This window comes from Plectrocnemia conspersa, unplaced genomic scaffold (genome assembly GCF_051122295.1).
Source record: "Plectrocnemia conspersa isolate PC_06_02 unplaced genomic scaffold, ASM5112229v1 ptg000006l, whole genome shotgun sequence".
Classification (NCBI taxonomy): Eukaryota; Metazoa; Arthropoda; class Insecta; order Trichoptera; family Polycentropodidae; genus Plectrocnemia; species Plectrocnemia conspersa.
The window spans coordinates 11195828-11220742 of NW_028277170.1; the positions used below are offsets into that span (position 1 = coordinate 11195828).

The following is a 24915-nucleotide window of genomic DNA, read 5'->3' on the forward strand; positions in this document are numbered from 1 at the left end:
TCATTGATTTAAATCATTATCATCGTTCTTAGTTGAAATTAGCAGGTTTGCTTTGTTTTTTCTCGCGCAATCTGAGACGAGGGTGGCTTTTGGCTTACCTTACTACCTTAATGAAACTAATCGATAATACGATACTATTGGTGAAATTAATCCCGAAAAGTTCGGGACTTTTCCTCAAATATAATCGTGTTGGTTTCAGTGCAAATTTAAAATGTTTAACCATCTTATATTGGGTAATGTTAGTTATAAGTTTGTATTGCAAAAGACTGTGCAATCGTCATTTTAACGCGATGGAAAATTTGTCGTGCCAAAGCACAAATTGCTCGTGAAATTCTCTTCGCATTTCTGACTTTAGCTTGCACTCGAACTCGTGCTATGAAGAAAATTACCAAAATTGGTTCACTGGCGTCTTTAGTGTCTATCAAAATGGAGAAATTTTTAATAATTCATAGTGAAACTAAAAATAATTTTTGTTTAAAAGTAAAAAAATTCGTGGCAATATTTACAGATCACCGACTAAAAATGATCCTCATCTACAAAAATACGTTAAAAACATAGACTTGATTATATTATGGAGCAATTTCTATTTTTGAAATTAAAAAGATTTGTAATATTTTTTCTGTGACATAATAACTGGATTAAATTCTTAAAAATATTAGGGATGCAATAAAAACTTTTATTGAAAGATTAGCTAAAGAACATAAGCAAAATATGCTATAGCTTTACAAGTTACACGAACCGAACTTGACTGAAGTAACCCCGAAGTAACCCACTATATTCTCCGTCCTTGGCCAACCTTGGCCAACTTCCAGAGAGTGTAGTGCAGTCTTTAATTAAATTACTGGCCGAAATTATATTTAAAGATTTTTTGAAAAATATTACTCAATACAATATTTTGATAAATATATAAGTAATATAAAAAGCTGTGCTTTTGAAGATTATGTACTAGCATTCCAGGTTCCATTATTTTGCAGTATTTTAATTAAGTTAGTAACATTGTTTCATGTCTTTCTACCCACCGAGTATCACATAAACTTGCCATTTAAAATATTCTTTAATGTAATTTTTTTAGGAAAACAATAACACCTTACATTATTCTGAAAGTGTTTCGTATGTTTTTTATTCCTATGTATTTGGATTGATAGAATAATCATAGGAATGCTTACTGTATTTGCAGCAGATTTTTGATTTTCATTTACTACTAGGACTTACGACCTTGGTAGAATCGTACCCGGGTACCCGCGCGTTTTAAGAAAATACCCTGTTATTTATAAAGGGTACCCTGTCATTTTAATTTGAATATAATATTTGATTTCGTCATATGAAATATATATCTCTAATTTTCAAGTTGCAAAATTCTTCGGCTACACTTCTATTTCGCAATACCCATTTAGAGATTAATCGGTTATGTAAGTTTTTTGCCACATTTCGCTTCGGCATCCTCAAACATTTGCCGTTTAACAAAAAAATAAAAATGCGAGTATTTGCTAAATATATTCAAGGAACGGCGTATATAAAAATCGATATTTACGTATATTGTTATTATTTATCGTCAGTGATTGCTCGCTCGTTATCCATTGGTTGATGGTTAGCTTTTTAGCAAGAGATGTGAAGAGATTTTGTTTTTAATACTCCAATGCAAATTTGTTACCAATTACACATAATAAATTATTCGATTAGGTAATTCATATTTATTATCGATTTAGAAGTAACAAAAAATATTTATTCTCAACTTTTGCAAATATGAAAAGAGTAAATTCTGCATATATATATATAATGACGCATTGGGAAAACTTGTTAAGCCATAATGGCCAGATTTGTAATAAAAAATAAAAAAATAATTAAATGATATGTTTATGAAGCTACTAAATATATAGTGTATTTTATCGTTAAATGGATATAAAATTATTCGCAATCACATTTATATTTATTTCAATTGCTATTAACATATTAAAATTATTTAATTATTAATAATTGTAATAAGTAACGGTCCCAAACGCAATCCTATTAAAGACGAAGAATTATAAGTGTCGCACCAAGTGGAAGTGCTTAGATGAGTTCAAGTAGGTGTTGAAATAATATATGAATTACTTATTAAAGTGTCTTGGGAAAGATTAACGAAGTGTGTCGAAAAATGTGAGAATTTAAACATTAATTTTTTTACCTATCCCAAATGCACTATTGAATAATGAGATCGTGCATTTTTAAAGGTTTTCAAAATACGATAATATTTATTATCTATTGCAAATGTTATACAGTTTCTTCAATTTTCACCAGGAGATTCGAAATAATATAACATAGATGTATTGCTTTTTTTAATTAAATTTTCTCTATGGTACTTAAATTGAGATATATCATAGAAAATCAGTACGTTTGTTTTATATTTAAATGATATTGTGGCGATACTGACAGAGTAAAATAAATATCTTGCTGATAATAAAAAAAATATAAATATATATTGTATATCACCTGAAAAGGTTTAACATGCTATTCTAATTATTTTTTTATTAATTAATTATTGCCATTACAATTCATAATTTAAATGATGTTTATTGAATAGTTTTTATTTTTTTAAAAGCGGAGACATAAACATTTAAAAACATGCCTAATTATTCTTAAGTTGTAGATGTATAATTATTGTCCCCTGTTAACAGAACTAATAAAGTAATGTCGATTACAGATATGTTTATCGTAAACGTACTATTGGTCTATAATAGACAATTACACGTCAAATGCAGAATCGTAGCCATGAATAAATAAATTGAATCACGTGCCATTTACCAAAAACAAGGCTTATTCAATTAACCGACAACTTGAATAGAAATTTGAAAAAATCGTCATCAACGATATATAAATAAATTCACATCCTAATTTATTTATTGCTGAAACATTTTTACATTTATAATATAGACTGTAGAGTAAAAAAATATTGGACAAAGTTATATATTATCATATATATCTTAGTTTTGAAATAAAAATTTTGTCATGTTTATGTTATCAATTATAATGACATATAAAGATAATATTTTATCAGTTAGCCCAACACAACTAAGTACATCCGTTTAACTGCCGGATATATTCAAACTTACTCACATATGTACATGTATATTTTTAGATTAAAACAACTGTTTAATAAAAAATTAAGTAAAAATTGTGAGTATGTTGTATTATATTAAATTAGAGATAATTCTAAAGTAGGAAACTATTACTTGGTTTAAATGATGAGACACTTACATTTTGCCAGCTTTTCTATTTAAATGTTAAGAATCAATTCAATTTCTAAATATATGAGCATCTGTGTGTAAAATATCATCTATAACAGGCATGGCGAACCTTTTTGGGTTCGCGTACCAAAAATCCTCAAATATTATTCCTCAAATGTGTGTCGTGCCCAAGGAGTAAAAAAATTACCAAGATAGAAAAAATAAATAATTATTTTTCTTTTAAACGATTGTCATTTATCTTAGAAAACATTTGATAATTAATAAAATATAATAAATTAATAATTCACAGGTTATTTAATCAATATTTAAATTTTTTAAATTTCAATTAAAAAAAAAATTTTGAACTTGGAAATCGTTCGTGTGCAATCCAAATTCTCAAACGTGCCACCTCGGGCACGCGTGCCCTAGGTTCGCCATGCCTGATATATAACATTCAATTTCAGACGTCTTTTTTTTCAGCTAAAAATATCTGATTGCAAATCTATGCATTCCATTATTTATGTCGATAAAAAAGGAGTAAAAATATAGACGATTATTCCGAAAATTATGATATCTTTTTTAATTCTTGCTAGCTAATTATGAAATCTAAACTTAAAAAACTATAAACTTATTTATACAGATTTAAAGTTGAATTTTGGTGACAGTGTAGAATTCTTAAGCACCCTGTATATGTTTGCTAGTAAAATCCAATGTGTCAATTTTTTGCAAAATGGCGACAAGTCTAAAAACTTATACACTCGTAACTCAGTAGGTTTAAATATTAACGAAAAGGTTGCTATCCATAAAACGTTTATAAGTCTAAACTTCATATAAATAAAATTTATAAAAAATAGTTTTTTGCTTCAAAACAAGCGATGTATCAGTTCGATCGGACCCCCATACGAGCCATTTTGAGACTTGCAGAAAAGTTAACGCTCTTAACTGCTTGGTTTTAAAGATTAAAAATTAAATTTTTAGTATCGTATAGAACTACCGTGCATCCCCTATACGTTTTGTATGAAAAAAAATTATATAAATTTTTTTTACAAAATGGCGGCCAATGTAAAAATTAAAAGTGTCATAACTTTGCAAAATGAAATCCTATTAAAAAATGTCGTAATTAAAAAGTGCTTGGAAATTTTATTTGCATTTAAAAACAATTTTTAATTATTTTTTTTTTAATAAAAAACGAGTCTTACGGTATATTGACCGGGCCCTCGAACGAGCTTTTATGCCACTTGGCATATAGTTAACAATCGTATTTGGTTCCTTTTAAAGATTTAGACTTGAATTTTTGATACGAAATAGAGCTTTCGAATATACTTACGATACTGTTTAAAGAAATTTTAAATTAAAAAAAAAAGTTTTTTTTTCCAAAACACGTTTAATGTTATGAGTCGATCGACCCACCATACATACGCTCATAAGACTTGCAATATAGTTAAGTTCAGTGTGAGCTTATTTATACATATTTAAAGTGCAATTTTTGTGACAGTATAGAATTCTGCACCCTGTGTATGTTTGTTAGCAAAATCCAATGTGTCAATTTTTTGCAAAATAGCGACAAGTATAAAAATTTAAACACTCGTAACTCAGTAGGTTTGAATTTTAACAAAAAGATTGCTATACATGAAACGTTTATAAGTCTAAACTACATCTAAATAAAATATAAAAAAAATAGTTTTTTGCTTCAAAACAAGCGATGTATCAGTTCGATCGGACCCCCATACGAGCCATTTTGAGACTTTCAGAAGAGTTAACGCTCTTAACTGCTTGGTTTTAAATATTCAAAATTAAATTTTTAGTATCGTATAGAACTACCGTACACGTTTTGTATGAAAAAAATATATAATTTTTTTTACAAAATGGCGGCCAATGTAAAAATTAAAAGTGTCATAACTTTGCAAAATGAAATCCTACTGAAAAATGTCGTATGCAAAAAGTGTTCAGAAGCTTAAATTTTTTTTTTCTTAAAAACAAGTCTTATGGTAAATTGACCGGGCCCCTATACGAGCTTTTATGCGACTTGGTATATAGTTAACGCTAGTATTTGCTTTCTTTTGAAGATATAGACTTGAATTTTTAATACAACATAGAGCTTTCGAATATCCTAATGATACCGTTTAAAAATATTAAAAATTAAAAAAAAAAAGTTACCATATAGTTAAGCTTATTATAGTTTAGCTTATTTATACAGATTTAAAGTTGAATTTTGTTGACAGTGTAGACTTCTTTAGCCTCCTGTATATGTTCGCTAGCATCTAATCTAATTATGATATCTTATCACAATTATGGTTTGAAACATCTCAATGATTACTACTACATACTTTATTTAATTTCGCAAATAATAAAATATTTTCAGCTTCTAGAATTAGCGATGATTTTATCAAGGGGTCGGCAAACTTATTTTGTGAAAGGTCAGATTGTAAATATTTCAGGCGCGGTAGGCCAGAAAGCAAAAGTTTTAAAAAAAGCGTTATTTAATTTTTTTCAAAATTTTCAAACGCATTTTAATTTTTTTTTGTAGTTTAAGTTAAATCTCATTATAACTGCAGCAAAGGCTAATTTCCAAAGACATTTAGTATTTGATTGTAATAGCTAAGGGAATTTTTTTTGAGAAAAAAATCAGTCACCCCTCTTAGCTTAAAAAACCATAATAAAAGCTTACCGTAACTATTGAACTGGTGTATGAAAGATCAAGAAAGGATTTTCGGCTTCCATTTTTGATAAAAAGAGTCACATAACTGACGATGTATTAAGATCACAAGAGCAAATATAGTTCACCGCTGACACAACTGGTTTAATAACATATATTAAATTGAGATGTTTTCCACAAAGCTGGGGATTAATTAAATAAATAATCAGAGGCTTTGCACACTGAATTTTACAAGTCTGATATTATTTCCCAAATAAGTCTTAACCTGTTCCACGACTATTTTTATCACTATCGTATCTGATACATCTTAACCGATTTCACTTCATAATGTACTGTTAACTTAATGATTTCTCAACTTCATTACAAATATCTTCGTCTGTTGTTGTTCCATACAGATAATACTTAAGTCACATCAAACATAGTATTGATTTCGCGAATATTACAGAATGTGGGGAAAACCAGTAATTTACTGCTTGCAGAAACCTCTAAAAATAAGTAGCTACTGTTACTATTTTTTTAACCTAACTAAGCTAAGCTAAGCTAGCATTTTTTCGAGTGAAAAGGTAGTTTTTATTCAAACTAAAAACGAATGAGTATTGTAGTTACCGAAATATTTATTCGTGTGTCTGATTTTTTATAATTAGCTACGAAAATGTTGAGAAGCACTGCTCCATACACAGAGAGTAACACTGAAGCATTTCTAAATACCTACCTATTCTAAACACAAACTAGCCACTTACCCTTTTAAAAAATTCCATCAAGTAAATACCAAATAAATCATACACTTATCATAACATTCGCGTCCCCTTTAGAATTTAGACAATTCAATTTGAATTATGTGTGTTTTACGTATATATGTATTTATAAACAATTATAGTATATACATTTAATACATATGTGCTACAAAATAATAAAATTATATATTTATATATAACTAATATATTTATATATATATCTAACAGTATAGTTTCTAACCTATTAGTCAAGACTAAAACCAAATACAATACATACAATGTTGAATGACATTTCCTATATTTAATTATGATTTATTTCTTTCTTTTTTGCATACTTATCATTGTTTGAATTATTTAAGATATAAATTGTGTTTTTTTACAATTCAGTAAAAATATTTTTTGATAGATTTTTTTCATGATATATAAAAAAATATTTTTACTGAATTGTTAAAAAAACACAATTTTATATTTGTGAAAATTTAAACCAAGATATATAAATATATGAAAGACGAAGAAATAAATAATAATTAATTAAATATAGAAAATATTAAGCAACAATGTATTTAATTGGCTTAAGTCTTGACTAATATGCTAGAAATTATACTGTAATGTGTTATAAACACACAGAGTTCGATTTGTAACATATAATTAATGTGGTATTATAAAATACAACAATATTATTTTCAAAAGTCATAGTCATTATCTGTTTTTATGGATAAACAAATTAGGATTGATTAATATTGTTTAAATTAAATAATTTATTAGAAATATATTTATTGTACATATATATATAATGGATAGGAAAAATTAACAATTTTCAGTTAATTTTTATTACTTTACAGCGGAAGATAAAAATATATGTACAATATACAGATAACTAAAGTAATTTTTTGATATTATATATTATTACTGATAAAATATTCGTATTTTGTACTTTATTCGTGAGATTTAGATTATTAATATAAGAAACGACACAATATTTTTTATTTTTAACTTAATCTCATAAAAATACATGTAAAAATAAATATATTAATAATAAATTAAATTAAATGGAGCAATAATATTCTCACGTGTCATATGTTATGTCCCACCCTTATTGTTACATTATTGATACTATTGTTAAATTATTAATTACTTGATGTGAACGAACTTTGTATGTGTTATCATTAAATATCAATCAAATGTAACTACATGTACTTTATATAATGAAATTGTAATTAGCTAATAATATTTTAATTAAGAAAGAATGTAATGTATAAAAGGAGATGTTCTCTCCATACATGGCCAGTTGCAATCAGTTGCAAGCAGTTGCAATTAATCGCAGAAAGTCGCAGACAGTCTAAAGACAGTCAGACAAAACTGAACTGATTACGGAGATTTAGCCAAGCGATCTCTCAGGTTTAAATTGTATTATATAATTTTATTCTATATTTTATATTATGTATATTTACTTCTTGTAACCATTTTTCTTATGTTCATATGAAATATATTTCTAAATTGTTATATGTGTATTTTGCAACAATCCTGTGAAACTAGTTGGGATCCCGAGTTATAAAAACTGTTGTGTCGTTGGACTGATCCGGCGACACAGCACATATCATATTCGATTAGGCTAAATTAAATTTTATTATAATCTTAAATAAATTATATTTCCTTGGTAATCAATATATTATAGAAATCTTTCAGTTGATATATTCCTGCTTTAATAAATATTATGTGTATTTATATTTATTAATAAATTAATCTACATTTTACTACCATTATTATCAAAATATTTGTATAGATTTTATTTAATTTATAAACGTACGTTTATCATATTTATTAAATCTTGCGATTAAATTTTAAAAGTATACAAATACTAAAGTAATGGAATTACTAAGTCTTTTCTTTCCCTACTTATGTATAATAAAAAGCTAATCGTATATTAAAATGTTATGTAGTAAACTTGATATAGAGTATTTTATTAGCTCAGTTCGCTTTGTATTGATGTGAAATGTTACTATTACATATTATGTTTTACTCTGTTATAAGATCATTTCAACACATTTCGTTGAATTTTATATACAACGTTACACATATTGTACAAAAATAATTTACATTTACATGTGTTTGGATATTATATAAGTTTTTGCCAAATTGTTTATTATTTTGCAAAAGTTTTATCGTTAAACACAATTATGTAATTTAGTGAAATTTATAATAAATTACAGCTTTGATGATTACCATCTTTTCATATATTACAATTCAATATATATAAATCTACGTTTACAGAATGAGAGAAAAATACTAAAACTCATAATTAAATTTTAAATCAAAATATGTTTCACTCAGAATCGCATATTATATTCGTATCAATATTATGAAAATACAGGGAATCACATCATGATTATAGCCTAAAAAATACTCCATTAAGTAGATAGAGATACAAGACAAAATATTAGGTTTAGGAATAAAAAAATCATTGAACGATTCGGATACTTAAAAAGCAGCAATGCTCTTAAGAACTTAAAAGTGGTAAATACTTTTATTCGCATAAGAGCACTTATGCCACTAAATAGAGGTTTGAAGGGGAAATCCGAGATATGTTTATATATCTAAATCTGCTAAAATTTGGAAAATCGTTTAATACCTATAAAAGCAAAAATCTATTCAGTTTTTAATATCTATGGCCCTCACTGTATTACGTGGAATCTTGAACAATAATAGCAATATAAAGAAACGTAATTTAATTATTTTTATTGGCATCGAATATTGCCATTTCATTGACTTCAGTTTGACTTTAATAGTTCTAAGCACACGTTGTTAAATAATACAATAAATATTTTGTACATTCTGTTTTTCTTAAAATAAATACTTGTGAATTATGTATTAAGCTATTTATAATGACTAATAAATGTATAATATTTAAGCATAAAATATTCTGAAATTTAGAAAAGAATAATAATGAAATAATTAACAAGCTTCTCATTGAAATTAAAACCTGTATAATCAAAAATCATAATTTCATCAAAAACTATATTTAAAAGATACATTGAATAAACATAATATCTAGATAACTTTACAAAAAAATTAAAAAAAAATATTCATATTTTATTATTGGTAAAAGTTTTTATGAGATTCGATTTTCTGGTGGTGTTTATTTATTTAATTAATCGAAGTGCTCGGTAAAGTCACGGTGTAATGCCTGCACTAAAGTTGGCCAAGGTTGGCCAAGGACGGAGTAGTGGGTTACTTCGGTCGAGCTCGGTTCTGCCCGCTCTAAAATCTCTCAGAGAACGGGAGGTAAAGTGGGGGTAATTCAGTCGACTTGGCCAGCTTCGAGCGCTTCCGAACATTGTAAGATATTTCCCCTTTCGCTCTCTCGCGTGTTAAGTGACGAGAGTGAGAGAGATAATGATATGGTTTTTCGCAAACTGAGATAGAACGACTAACTCGGTTCAATTTCAGTATGCGCGTAGGCGTCCTATGGTCAACACGCATGACGATCACTGCATCGTGGTCACCTGGTCAAGTTATAATACCATATGCTTATGGGGGACTTCAACAGATTCTTACTGACATTTTTAAATATTTTAGGGTACCAAAAGGGATTAATTATATTTTTGATAGTATATTCTTCTAGCAGATATCGTTATTATATTTTTTTCATATAAAATTAAATAATTAAAAAATAATTAGTGGTACTTGATTTTGTTAAAAAAAATCGTTTCGAATATCCTTATGTATTTCCTAGATCGGCTTATATAAATGTCACACCATAACGAATTCTTATTTAAAGTCGATGGTGACAAATTCTAGGATAGTCACAGATGTGGTGTTCGTATTCTGAAGTATAATTTTTATGCCTTATGACATTTTGCAAAAGCCGACAAAGATTTTGCGTAAATTGAATATTTACGACCGAAAAGTTTTCACTGATATTGTATTGGTGAGTGCCCACACAAACTTTTATAATTATTAGTAGCGTAATTTTAATAATATGTCAATTTAAAAATTGGGATTATTTGGCACACTTTTCGATCGTGCGCAAATATGCCAGCTGTACGTGACAGAAGTCGCCGTCCGGACGTCATTCACGGCCGCCGTCCGGACGCGACCGTGAATGACGTCCTTATAATAATTCTTTGAACTAGTATGATGTTAAACAATAACAAAATCTATTCTTAGCTCGAAAGCTAGATCCGAACACCTCGAACTCATTATTCAATAAACACTAGAACACAAGTATGCCATCATATAATCAGATTTTAGTATTATATCTAATATAACCAATCCCAATACTCATTTGAAAAATAAGGATGTTTTCGGCGATAGCTGTTATGCACACATAAATCTCTTTTAATTGTGCTTTACTATCATTTTTTATAATTATTAATTTTATACATTATTATAAATTATGCATTCTTATGCGAATGCTAAATATAAGTTTTGCGTTCATTAAGCATTTCACTAACAATTAGCGAACGTTTCACTCGGTTCGTTAGCAATCTCCTAAAAGTATGTAAATAAACACATTCACGGTCAAATTGGCGGTAAAGAATTAAACCTTTAAAGTATTTAGAAATAATTTTAAACTTCATTGTAACTGTTATATTATATAATATAATTATTGCGTTGTTACTCGCGTACACGTTTTTTGGGATATCTGTATCATCGCACGTTCAAGATGTGTGACGATAATATTCATTTTGGAATTTTCGTAACTTGCTAATTTGATTCGAGAGAGAAAGTTTTTAATAGCAACGTAATTAGAATTATACATCACGAATGTGCGGAAGCCAATGTGCTTTATCGGTTGAAATAGTATTTTTTTTTTACAACGCTTCCGATTTTTTTTATTGCAAAATATACCATAGTTTGAACATCCTAAGAATTTGAAAGAATAGCTCACACTTTAATATTTCAATTTTATTTATGACAATATATAAAATAAATGTTGAGATGTCTCAAAAGTGTTTTATCTTTTGGTGAAACATTAAATTAAAGCTCATTTCAAGTACTTCTTAGTATAAAACGATTGTTAAAAAGTACATATATTACTAAATTACAAACTCTGATATCTTATGAACGTTATAAATACCATTAATACATTTTTTCTATTGAATTACATACTAATTATACAAAAACGTTTTGAGGTTTGTATTTCTCATTCAAGGGTAATCATTTGTCATTGGGAAACGATGTTTATGAGTATATTGTACATGGAGAGATTAGTGGCAACAATGGGGTCAAAATGTGGCATATCGATAATAGATGGTAACCTTTTCAGTTTAGGTGATGCAAACTTTCTATTGCGTCAAGAATGGTTAGTAATAAAATATTATATCATGAATATCATATTATATTCTAAAAATATGTATATGACGAAATGTATTTTTTTTAACTTTTCTTAAATTGTGGCGTCACTAATTGATAATAAGAATCTTGATAAACTTAACAACTCTGTCCATCGAGATTATGATTTAATTTGTAATATATATTAATTAATGAATTTTCACTATTCTACAGAGTACTTATTTAAAAATAAACCAATTTATAACCGATGGATGACATCTAGAAGCAAAATCAGATAAGTCAAATTTACATTTGTTGTCTTTTTCCCTGCTGTTGATTGAAATAAAATGCACGGAACTCATTGCAGTGGGGGGGCGGGCCGCCCCGGGCGGCACTTGCTTGGGGGCGGCATATTCGCGATGGAATCGTCTAGTGTGGTTCTTTACCCTGAATAAACTAAAATTTATGTAAATCAACGAATAGCAAGAGCTTAACAATAATCAATTTATTATTTGAGGAAATGCTGGTTTTATGACCCTGCAAAAAAATGTATGAGGGGGGGGGGGCGGCAATTTTAAGTATTGCCCCAGGAGGCACATACCCTAGCTACGCCACTGATCGCAAGTTATTCCAAAAAATCTATGACTATTTATTTTCAGACTATTGTTTTTTTTATTTTTAATATTAAGCGTGTCTTCATTTTTCTGTTTTTTGAAAGAAACAGCTCAATCTTAAAGTAAATAAATAGTTTTATTTATGACAATATGGTTAGACTTACAAGCCTATTTACGCGGAAAGATTGCAAAAATGTAAGGGGGCTTACCATATAGTTTCGCCATAAAGTTTGTTTTTCAAATCTCGTTTTTTTAATAATCCAAAAGAGGTTTTTAATTTTTATCTTGTTTGAATTTAAAAAAATGTAATGTAGCTAGTCCTTTGATTATTTGTGTCCATTATAACTAATCATCATCCTATTGAAGTTTGTTCTCTACAACGATCATTAGTTCTCTGTTCATTAATATTATAAAGACATCTATAATAATGTACTGTATAATTATAATCACAAACTATATATTACATATATTTTTTATTTATCATTTAGATTGTCATTATAATTTAAACCACTTTTTATACATAATAAAAAATGTATTTTACCTTGTTTACCTTAAAGTTAATTATTTAAAAAATCATTGTAAATGGATTGGAGTTGTGGGGTATCAGGTGTCAATATACTAATTTTATCATGTTCTTAAAATTTATCATCTGATATTGGCCGTGCTGTAATGTTGCGAAAAGGTTGCCCTCTACATTATCATACAACTTACAGCAGAAATGAGCAACCTTTCCTGGTTTGGGAATCAAATTATCATGAGTTAAGAACCTGGCTAAATTATTAAATAAAATAAAATTATAATAAATTAATTAAAACAAGTTAGTAGAAGTAGGGATTCCAATCCCGGGATCCCGAACGATTTTCAATACCCGATGAGTCCCGGGATTATAAAACATAATCCCGAAATTTTCGGATTGGTTGATTTATCAAACACAATCGAATTATTATTGACAACATCGTTATATTTCGTGTACAAACTTGCGCGAGTTGCACGTGTCATCTGTGAATCTTTGAGGCTGTGAGTCTGAACGTGCTTTTTCAGCAGCAGGCTGCTTAGGAATTTTTATTATATTATTTTATATTTTAAGTCCAAGACTAAAATTATACGTACTTAAACATTGTACGTTATAAAAAACAGATGTAAAAATATATTGTATTATTCATTTTAAATTATTTTTATCGATAAAATAACATGAAAATTATCCCGGGACTGGTCCCGGGATCCCGGGATCGACTAATTGCAATACCGAAATCCCGGGATCAAAATTTTGGCCCGGGATTGGAATCCCTAAGTAGAACACTTTATGTTTTCTTCCATCATGAATCCGACTTTGCTGAAATAAATCTGTATAGGGCCGGGGGTTGCCTATATGTTATAGATGTAATATAAACCATTAATATTCTGATTCTAAAGAGTACATTTAAAATAAATTAAAAGTTAAATTGTAAAATAATTATCTACCTATTTTTTGAGATATGGAATAAAAGATATCCAAACTATGATTAGAAAAAATCATAATTATATAGTAGAATGTATGAAAAAATAATTGACGATATGAAAAGCTGTAGTAGTACTATTGAAAAAATTGATTCAGTATATATAATCTTTTAGAAAAAACATGTATCGTTATTTACTGGATATGGTTGAAAATAAAGCATTTTAAGAAGTCCCTATATAATGTTGGATTCTTTACTAGAAATCTTACAATAAGGGTGGCTACAATTTCCGTTCATTTGAATTTTAGAACGGCGTAAACGACAAGAGAAAAAATATATTTGCAATTCAACTAATCAGAGAGTGGGTCGTCACACACACAAATACCGGAAGAAAGACTATTTTGATATTGCACAATTGACCGCCAATCATTTTTCTTGGTAACGAGTAGTGCGTTGGTTAGTCAGTTGGTACCCAAGAGCCACCAGTCACAGAGTGCCTGTCCTAGAAAGCAGTATACTGCTTGACTTCTGTTTTAGCTGTTCTATCGAATCGTTTCAAGTGAGCTTAATAAGAACAACAATGAAAAATAACTAAATCATATGTTATTTTGACGTAGTTTATAGTTACTCTTGTTTTATATGAATAAAATAAAATCGACTAAATAAACGTTTTATCAAAATTTTCTTTAACTTTACTACATAGTTAAAATACCATATTTTTTTATTATAATACTTTCATATTTATATAATAAATATGAAAAAAGTGAGCTTTGCAAATGATTTTGCCTTTAATTAAATTTTATTCATAATTATCTTTACAACTCTATTATTAAAACGACAATATTTTATTCGCTGTAAGAATATTTCAAAGTATGTTTTACAGATATCTTAAAATTTTTGCTTCATAAATTAATTGTAACAAGTAGATATAATACAATACATGTCCAATCGTTAATGTATTATATAGAGTATCATGTAGAGCAAAATCAGATGTAGTCCTAAGAAAGTTTTAAATACTTTAGATAAAATCAGATTATTTTTATAATATATTTTCATAATAATTGTCCGCTTAGTTTTTTTTACGGCTTTTAAGGCAGTTATTGAAATTTAAGCAATGTCTATGTGATTAAAGAAAAGTTAAATATAAACAACCAGAATTGTAATCAGTTAAAATCGATACAATTAACTCTCTCGAAAATTAAAAAAAAATAGTCATAAATCCAAAAGGTGAACTTTAACCATAGAAATATGATTTTTAATTAACTGCAAATGGCACAAAGATTTTAAATGCGCTTATACTAATCGGATTATTGTTAATTTTTATTATTTTAATTGAACCTTAAATACTCGATCTAGCAATTATACTTTTTCGTACTAAATAATCCTCGCTTTGCTTCGGAACTAAGGTTTTATATATTTCTATATATATATATACATAAAATAATACATTGAAAATTTAATTAAAGAGTAATCATATACAATTTTATATCTGATTTTTCTCATAGACTTCACGGTTGTTTAATTAAGTTCTGTCATCACAAAGAAAATAAAGAAATGTGACTTTTTAATACAGATCAAACTTATCACAGTCAGGGAAATAGGCTAAAATAAAAATAAATGTCAATCTAACACAGGGATATCGAATTAATTTAGTTTCTTAATTATAATATACATTCTACGCAATTTTATATTTTCTATTAACTAGAAATCTCCCACTCTATACGTTTGCACAACAACCTTAGAAAAGCCCACGATCGAAATAAATTGGGAAACGCGTAATAAATAATTTGAATTTTGTGAAGTGACAGGTGACCAAAATTTCGACCATACTGTGGGACAGAATATTTTGCGTGCGGTTTAATGAATGAGCTAAATTTTAATAAAAATGAAGCAATTGATCGAAATAAAAAGCCTACAACAAATAAAATCTTGACATACAAAAAAATAATCAGACCCATCTTAACATATACATGTCCGGAATGAATTTTCTATATTGCAAGTCATACACACATATCTATAATATAATATTTAACACACGTTTTCATAATTTAAAATACAACATTACCATTTATTTTCATTCCATAAAATACTATTAAATATTTCGCGTTACCATACTAACCCACTAAAACTATCTTAAACATAAATATACATAGAAACTGTAAACCACATATTAATGGTTCCATATATTCAGCTAAATGTACTTAATTTGCTACTTTATCTATTATTTTTTTATATTTTTTCTTCCACTAAAATTGTTAATTTTTTTAGTTTTTTCTCTCTTCTTAAATTATAACCACTAACGTTTTATTTTATATTATATCATAGCTGATAACAAAATTGTAAATATGAAAATGGATATTAACTAGTAACATTTATTGTATATAATGATCGGTTTGTAAAATGTGTTTTAATTGAATAATCTAGTATTATGATTTTCTACATTAAAATTATATTCATTCAAAATTATAACGTCAATTTTTTTTACAGCAATATGCCACCTAATGGTATGGAGCAAAGATGCGGAAAGTTTGAATCTGCCCTAGTGTTGGCAGAAAGGGAACTTCGAGAGACCAATGAGATCAGAAAGCATGCTCTGACGCATCTTAGAAATTATATATCTAAGAATCAGAACATCGCCAACGTAAGAACAGGTAAAAATTGACACCTCTTTTAACCGCTTCAAAAACAGGTTATATTTTTATATGATTAATAGCATTTATATATATGTATGTATGTAGATAAATCTTAAAATTACAACGTACAAAAATGTGATTATAAAAAGAGAAAGTGCTTTAACAGGGCCGTATCGAAATTACGCAGGCGTGAATTAAATTTAGTACTAGAGATGATCGAATAAAATATTTCCGCGTGGTATTGAATAGACGAACAAACACTAATAAATAAAGGACGTAATACATTTTTGCTATAACGCGCATAACTGGTATGGAATTCACTAAAAAAGTCAACGAGATTTTGATGGTACTTGAAAACTTTGAGTGTTCAGGAAGGCGTAGGATTTTATTAACGGATTTTTATTTTTCTAGCTATTCAAAGACTTGTTTGATTTCTCATGATTTTAAAGTCATTTAAATGTACCTAAAAAATAGCTTAAAATGAAAATATTTACATATATTATTTATCAAGATGCTTAAGTATTTTTTTATTAAATATTACGTGTAACCGATCTATTAACCCTTTGCACTTGTATTTAATTTCAGGATTTTTTTGGAAGTAAAAATGAAATAAAACAGCTTTAATTAATCTCTTTACAAAATATTTCTTTTTAATGTTCACTTGGCGCACCAATTGTCATATTATTTAAGATTATAATCAGATTCGTATTCATTATTTGCATCAAATATTGGCATAATCCATCTTATTTTAAGTGATTAGATATCATTCCTACTACTATTACTGTCACAGTAATAATATCACGGTTAATTTCAAATTCCATTATTATATCGTCATTCGTAATTGTATGGATAATTTCTAAGCGTAAGTCAATATATGTATTTATAAATAATTAAAGCACAGATTACTAATTCTGTTTTACATTATTTAATAATTAAAAATACATGAAATGTGTAGACTAATATTATTGAGTTGCCGCTAAAAATTTCGATCGTCAATCGCTCATTTTAATAGTGTGACCGAAATAGCGAGCTCTGCTTGCCTAACGACATCTCACTTTTTTTCGTCTTACTAAATTTTCTAATCTTTTTATTTCATAACAGACACACAAATAATAAGTATTCACAATTAGAGCATATGATCCCGTTTCATCCCATATCATAAAAATTTTGAAGGAAAAAATCAGTTTAAGAGCAATAATTGACAACGTAAAACTGTCAAGTATCGCCATGCAGTCTTAACACCGAAAATGAAGATGAAAAATTTTACAATAAACTTACACTCGTAAATTTAAAATTATTGAGTTATTAACATAAGTTAAAAATTCAATATAACTGATATTTGTTTAATAGAAGTTTTTTACCAATAATAAATTTAAATTGGCAAAATTTGCTTGAACTCAAAGCCAATAAATGCATTCAAAGTTTTGTCGACATATTGTCGACGTACGAGTGCAACGCTTGGAATACGATATCGACACATTGTCAAGTTATGAGCACAAAGGGTTAATATTAATTGGTTTTTAATCGTACATACCAATAAAAATAATATAAATAAACGCCTTTTCGATTCTCAAAAATTATTAAGTAATTTTTATTGTACTTTTTTTCCTACTGGATAATTATAATATAATTTTAATCCTAAGCAATTGTTTCTTCAAATTTTTATATGCGATTGCACTTATAAGGGTTAACCCTTTAAAGTCCAAATGCATGTATGTAACTAAGCACTTTCGTGCATATATTTCAACTAGGTGTTGCACATGGGGTTCAACAAGGTCAAAATCGAATTGTAAAGATAGGGAAATGGTGAAACAGTAAACAATTTGCTCATGTGTCTGGAAGTTATTATATTTGAAATTATGTAATATGGTTTATATGTACTGTATAAATTTTATTTTTATTAAGATCGGATAACTCCATTTAATGATTTTTTATGTAAATTAGCTTAATAACTGCTTATTTTATTCAATTGATTCCGATACATAGTATAAATTGAAATTTATTAAATTTTAAATTTTTATGAATTTTAAGAAAAAGTATTTTTTACTAATACAGATTATAAATAAGCATTGTATACATCGTGTTTACAGATTTTGAGAAAGCCTTTGACAAAGTTTGTCATACGTTATTATTAAAAAAATTGTCGAAACTCGGTTGCTCAGATAACTCGGTTATTTTCGAGTTATTTAAGCAATCGTAGACAGTTTGTAACCTATGGTGGCCGATTATCAAAATAATATTTTACCCCTTCGGGGGTTCCTCAAGGATCCAATCTGGGACCTCTGCTTTTTGTGCTATTTATTAATGACATAAATACAGCAATTAAAAATTCAAGTTTTCTTCTGTACGCAGATGATTTAAAATTATATAAATGCATTCGATCTGTTGCGGACTCCTTCTCTCTACAAAGTGATTTAGACTCTCTGTGGAGATGGGCTTCCGTTAACCGTCTGCCCTTTAGTGTCGGAAAGTGCCATACTGTGTCATTTTCTCGATCCCGTTCGCCATCAGCTTATTTCTACCATCTCGGTGGTAACATTTTGACTAGAGAAACTTCCATTAAAGATCTCGGAATCACTTTCGAGAGCAAATGGAGGTTCTCTCTACACATACACGACGTCTGTGATAAATCTTCCAAGATGCTCGGCTTTGTTATGAGGAATGCCTTTCACTTTGACGATCCGTCAGTTATTCGCATCCTCTATGACACCTTAGTTCGTAGCATTCTTGAATCGGGATCTATAATTTGGAATCCCCGAATAGCCAAATATTCCCTTTTAGTAGAAAAAAATCAAAAAAGGTATTTAAGATACCTTTACAAAAGGACATTTGGTTATTATCCGTTCTTATATCCCAGCGCCTTTCTTTTAGGAGCGTTGGGATATGATTCGCTGAATTCTCGCAGAAAGCTGTATGTCGCTAAGCATTTTTTCAAACTACTAAAAGGTGCTGTCGACAATCCAGCTATTCTCGAAGAATTCCAGTTTTGGGTTCCGGAACATTTTCGATAATCACGATCGAGACCTCTTTTGATGGCAGTTAGGGCTAGGACATCCGCACTTGCCGACTCGCCTATAGCTGTGGCCATACGGCTCCTTAATACGCTGGCATTGAAAATTGATTTATTTAATGTTAGCTACGAGGATCTGATCCGGTTTATATCTTTTAATTTTAATATTTTATAATTTTTTTTGTTATGTTTAAGTATTGTTATATTTATTTATATTTATATATACGTTTTTTTATGTTTTATAAATTTATAATTTGCTTTCGACCATCGTGGCGCATTGGGGTAACCTGCTAGGCCACGATGGTCTTAATTTAATCGAAAAAATAAAAAATATATGTAATAATGTCAAAGTTGGAATTTGTTTTGATCAATATAAAAAATAATTTCCCTGATCTTTTATCTGGTTGCCTAATAGTGCAACATACTCTCTTATGATTAATAAAGTTTATAAGAGATTTTTCGCTTAATTTTACATGAGATTCAAATATCCAAGGACGCAAGAGAAAAGGGGATATAAATGACTGGTTATGGGTACGAGATCCATTTAATATAAACTTGTAAATAATTATTGAATTAGTAATATTTCTTTCGCATTTTTTATATTCACACCTTAAGTGCACGCGAACGGTTCTTCTTAACCAACATCTTTATTTGTATATACACGTTAATTATACTACATTATCGATGACTCAGCGTCCCAAGTGTTTAAGGTATTATCTTTTCCGAGATTTTTTGAAGCACTTCCTACATACTTAGCTAGGGCAGGTGGGTTATATTTATGGAGAATACTTGTCTACAACTGCCGTTTTTAAACACAATTTTACTACCTCAAAGTATAATATTTGTGAAACGACGCTGTCACACAAATGATCCATTCTTTGCAATTATTTAAACCTTATTTCAAAAAAGATTTGCATTAAGTTCATGCCATACTTCTTAATCTTACATAACCCTGAAATTATAGAAGAACTCATTTTTTGGATGCACATATAAATAAATGTATTTAATAATTGATTAAATTTTACAAGATGACTCATTCCTGCTGCGTTTCCTGCGCGTCAAGAAGTTCAGCCTGCCAATGGCTGAACAGATGCTGCTCAAATGGCTGAATTTGAGGAAGACCTTTCCGGCGATGTGCAAAGACTTGAATTGTTTGGAGCCTCAACTGCGCGGCCTGATCGACAATGGGTAAATTATGCTGTTGAACAATTTGCTATATAACTATTTTGGCATTTAAATCGATGGTGATTGATATCGGTGCTTATGGCGTGCGAGTGAAAGTGTCTTATGATACTCAGATTATAATACAATGCAAACAGTGGGTCAATGTCGGTGCGTGTGATAAAATATTATCATCGAGATCGCAAAGAGTGCTTCTCCACTTTACTTTCATTGTAGATGCAGACGTAGATCTCACCTGAGTTTCACTGAATGCATTGCTGCAGTTTCACAATTCAATTACGTAATCTGATGCAAATTCTTGTATTGTTTCAGGTACGTGCTCGTGTCTCCAATTAGAGACGGCCAGGGCAGGAGAGTTGTCGTCTATAACGTCAGTAAGTGGATGCTTGTGCAAAACATAGACTTTCTTCAGATATGACATAAATCTAACGACTTTTGCTTGCGTTGTTATTCTGCGTCGTTTAAATGTGTAATATATGCCAAAAATCAGTCTATAAATCCATGTGTATTTTAGCATACATTAGCAGAACATAAAAATTCATATGTAAAATATGCGCTAATTTAAAATCTGTCATTAATAATGTAATCAAACGGAGCACTAATATTAATATACTGCATTAGACGCTTCAGAAATAATTTATAGTATGTCTTAGTCAAGTATAAAGTAATACATTTGTTTATGAATAAAATCATAACAGTGCAAATTTAATTACTATTAAATGCATATTGTTAAAGTAATGAATGAAATGGTACTTTTGTTTTGTTGAGAATATAGTGGGTTACTTCGGTCGAGTTAGGTTTTGCTCGCTCTAAAATCTCTCGGAAGTTGTCCGAGGTTACCGGGAACGGAAGGTAGTCGACTTGGCCAGTTTCGAGCGCTTCCGAGCATTGTCGGCAAACGGACCGAAGTCGGAGCTGCTCTTTCGAGCGCGAGCAGTGAGATACTTCCCCTTTCGCTCTCTCGCGTGTTAAGTGACAAGAGTGAGAGAGATAATGATATGGTTTTTCGCAAACTGAGATAGAACGAGTAACTCGGTGCAATTTCAGTATGCGCGTAGGCGTTCTATGGTTAACACGCATGGTCAAGTTATAATACGACATGCTTATCGAGGACTTTAACAGACTCTTACTGACATCTTTGAATATTTTAGGGCAGCAAAAGGGATTAATTATATTTTTGATAGTATATTCTTCTAACAGATATCGCAAATATGTTTTTTTCATATAAAATTAAATAATTAGTGGTACTTGATTTTGTTAAAAAAAATCTTTTCTAATATCTTTATGTATTTTCCTAGATCGGTTTATATAAATGTCACACCATAACGAATTCTTATTTAGAATCGATGGCGATAAATTCTAAGATAGTCACACATGCGGTGTTCGTATTCTGAAGTATCATTTTTATGCCTTATGGCATTTTGCAAAAGCCGACAAAGATTCTGTGTAAATTGAATATTTACGACCGAAAAGTTTTCATTGATATTGTATTGGTGAGTGTAATTTTAATAATATGACAATTTAAAAATTGCGATTATTTGGCACATTTTTCGATCGCGCGCAAATATGACGGCTGTACGTGACAGCAGCCGCCGTCCGAACGTCATGCACGCCGCGAAGTTTGCGGGCATATGAAATCTGCGACAGTGTGGGCGCTTACTCGAAGTCGTAGATCTCGGCCGACTTCAGTTGTAGCTTCGATTCGGAACAACTTCCAGAGATTGTAGTGGAAGCAATAGATTAGTCCTCGCTCCATTATATTATTACCTTTTTAGCTCACTGGAACACACCTTAACAGAAAAACATTTTCAAAATACAGTTATTTTGTATATTGTTCATAAAATACGCGATGTCTTTCTGGAACCCCTAATATACTAGATATCAAAAGGGTTAACTGTATCCATTAGTATAATACACCCAATCCGAGACGCATATACAAACAAGTACATTACATAAATGATTATTAATAAGGAAGCACTTTTTAGGAGACAAGGTCAAAGTCATTTTTTAATTTGCCTATTAATTTAAAATAAATATTTGCAAAGCGAACGATGTTGCTTTATGAACGTTGTGTCATATTTGCATATGCATATATACGAAAACACGTATACAAATATAGATACATACCTAACACTACACATAAAACATTAATTGTTATTATAGCTCGAGGCGAAATTTTCTGCTTTCATTTTTTTACCAATCAAAACTAAATGAGCGAACAATTTAATGTGTTACTAAAACAATGCATGGGGCATATATCATAATTTTTATTTAACAACTAATGTAACGTCTTGAATATGATGCAAAAATATTGCAAACGAATGTAAAGGTTTATGTTAACATAAAATGTCTTATTATGTGCTATCTATATATATAATTTGCTAGCCTATGTAAAATAAATGAAAATCCATTTAAGTTGCTCATTTAAATATGTTTAAAGTATTACTTTGCCATTATAGAAAGATTCAACGTCAACAAGTTTACGTGCGATGACATGGCCAGAATTCACATGATGACATACGAAACTTTGTTGGAGGATGAAGAGAATCAAATCCGAGGAGTTGTACATACCGCAGATCTCAGGGGTCTCAGCACTTCCCACGTAGCCACATGGCCTCCAGACATCTTCGCTAGAATGCTAAGATGGGGAGAGGCAAGTATATTTGAAAGTATTAAATATGTCTAAAAATCTTGCTATTCGGCTTTATAAGTAAAAAAAATCTGCCAATGCTTGTGGCTACCTAGAAAGACACTTGTGGAGTCTTTTTTCAAACTGGTGCTCTTCTTTAAAAAAAATCAACGAATTGATTTTTCTTAGGTATTCTGTACATCTCGATTAGTATTGTTTATTTTTGACTCACATCTACCGTCGATTATAAGATGGGTAAAAAAATACATGTCAGTATTTAAATAATGGCGAATTATTCTGCACTTCATTGTTATTACATTACATTTCTGTAAAATAGAGGAAGAATGCTGCATTCATTTGTTTAGCATCAGTAAATATTCTAGATATAGTAAATTCTTCTCGAAAGTGTTCCGAATCATCTCTCTGCCTGATGTAACATTACATATTGGATACAAAAAATCGATTGGCCAGAATTATAGTTGCGAAACGCAACGCAACTTATACAATATAGTCATTTATTGTAATCGTCCATAAAGCCGTAGAAATATTTAATTGCATCCGAAAAAACTGGTTCGGCGTCCCCAATTAGGTGTTCGGACATCACTAGATTTCAACAGACGGTATGTTCGTAGATTTTTACATACACACGCATGAATTCACGGGAGAAATCGGCTATAAAGATTACTAGAGGAAATAGACGATTTTTACCAGTGTACATAATCGTTGACGTGAAAAAACTTGCTCTCGGTCAATATCAATCGCTTGTATTTATGTTTTATGAATTCGTTAGAAACAAACGTATATAATATCTAGTTATTTCAAAAATTACAGCTAAATATTTTCCTTAAAATGACAGATAAAGACATATGAATATTTTAAAAATTGAAATAATATTATTAATTGTTTTTATATAAATATGTGTTAATTTGCTTTTTTAGTCGTCAGAATTCTATTCAATAAAAATACAGACATTACATCAAAAAGATTATGGTCTAGAACAGGGGTATCAAACCTTTTAATCTTCTGGGCCACATCGTCCTACAAAAAACTGTCAAGTGCCGCAGTTAGAATTTTATTTTTATTTTAAATATAATATATATATTATCAATGTGTCGATTACAAATTTACTATTCACACAAAAAAACAATAACATATTCTTTATGTGAACACTGAGATTATTTTGGATTTCAGTGAATTAATATCTGGTTTAATAATAGAAGTAGTAATGCAAATACTATTTTAAGATGCTCGTCTAAAAAACTATTTGAATTTTACTTTTGCGAGGAAAATAACACGGCACTATCAGTCCGGGAGATCGGAATTAGTGATTATTATATAACACAGATTAGGTTTTCCTAGATTTTCCTAATCTCACGGATGAATTTCGTAATGATTAATTAAAATTAATAACTTTTATTGTAATATGTAATTTGAGGAATTTTAAGAACTACTAATTCTATATAAGTTAAATCATGATTAATTAAAAGTAATCTCGATAATCATTGTTATAAACGTAATAGAATATATAAATGAAAGCTCATGTA

General features: G+C 29.2%; 1 protein-coding gene across 3 annotated transcripts in view; it reads left to right on the forward strand.

Annotated features, from left to right (window-relative positions):
* The window catches only part of Cralbp (Cellular retinaldehyde binding protein), a 32185-nt gene that overhangs the window by 3161 nt on the left and 4109 nt on the right, over positions 1-24915 (forward strand). Inside the window, exons 1-5 of one of the 3 annotated variants that reach the window (XM_088188117.1) lie at positions 7901-7991; positions 16405-16568; positions 20589-20748; positions 21055-21116; positions 23202-23395. In XM_088188117.1, the coding sequence (XP_088044243.1) occupies positions 16409-16568; positions 20589-20748; positions 21055-21116; positions 23202-23395 (576 nt within the window). In that variant the 5' untranslated portion in view covers positions 7901-7991; positions 16405-16408. Of the gene's footprint in view, positions 1-7900; positions 7992-14360; positions 14477-16404; positions 16569-20588; positions 20749-21054; positions 21117-23201; positions 23396-24915 lie in introns of those variants that run through there. The other 2 variants (XM_088188114.1, XM_088188116.1) reach the window with 2 other exon arrangements.